Raw genomic sequence first — 543 nt, forward strand, 5'->3', positions numbered from 1 at the left:
TGAGACCATTCATGCAATTCTCTCTCGGTTCTGCATACTGCCTTGATTTAGTACGACAAAATACGAAAAGAAAAAGAGGCTGGAGCCGACAGTTGTTCTTACTGACCTTGCCTAATGGCTAACATAGACTGGTCCCACTAAATGAAAATTTCTAGGCGTCATATAGTTTTCATCATCTGGCATTCAACCAGGTAACTCACCATAAACTGATTAACCATTGAATTGAGAGTGGTACACGACTTGTTCCGACAACTCAGCTCGTTTTGCAGTGTGGTGATCTGTTGATTCTTCATGTTCAACTCTTCCTGGGAAAGCAGTGGGTCCGCCTCTAATTTGGAAATCCGCTGTTCCAGGCGCTGACTGAACAGCTGCGCCTTGTATATAAGCTCATCCAGCTTGATTAGCTCCTATACTCAAAACGTGGGGAATCGGTGAGTGTCGAAAGGGGGCCTGTGAGTGGCAAAATTGTTGGCCCTTGCTACTAGTATGAGGTTCGATAGGTGTGGTGCACCTCTTCAAAAAATTGCATTAGAACCGCGACTA

At 44.9% G+C, this 543-nt stretch overlaps 1 protein-coding gene across 1 annotated transcript; it reads right to left on the minus strand.

Annotated features, from left to right (window-relative positions):
* Window positions 1–200: 200 nt before the first annotated feature.
* T265_16257 (hypothetical protein) lies at window positions 201–407 on the minus strand (the record flags this gene model as incomplete). Its single annotated transcript, XM_009179835.1, has 1 exon — window positions 201–407. A coding segment is annotated over one exon (207 nt), but the record flags the coding sequence as incomplete, so codon positions are not given.
* Window positions 408–543: the final 136 nt, after the last annotated feature.

Source organism: Opisthorchis viverrini, assembly GCF_000715545.1.
Source record: "Opisthorchis viverrini unplaced genomic scaffold opera_v5_9581, whole genome shotgun sequence".
Lineage (NCBI taxonomy): Eukaryota > Metazoa > Platyhelminthes > Trematoda > Opisthorchiida > Opisthorchiidae > Opisthorchis > Opisthorchis viverrini.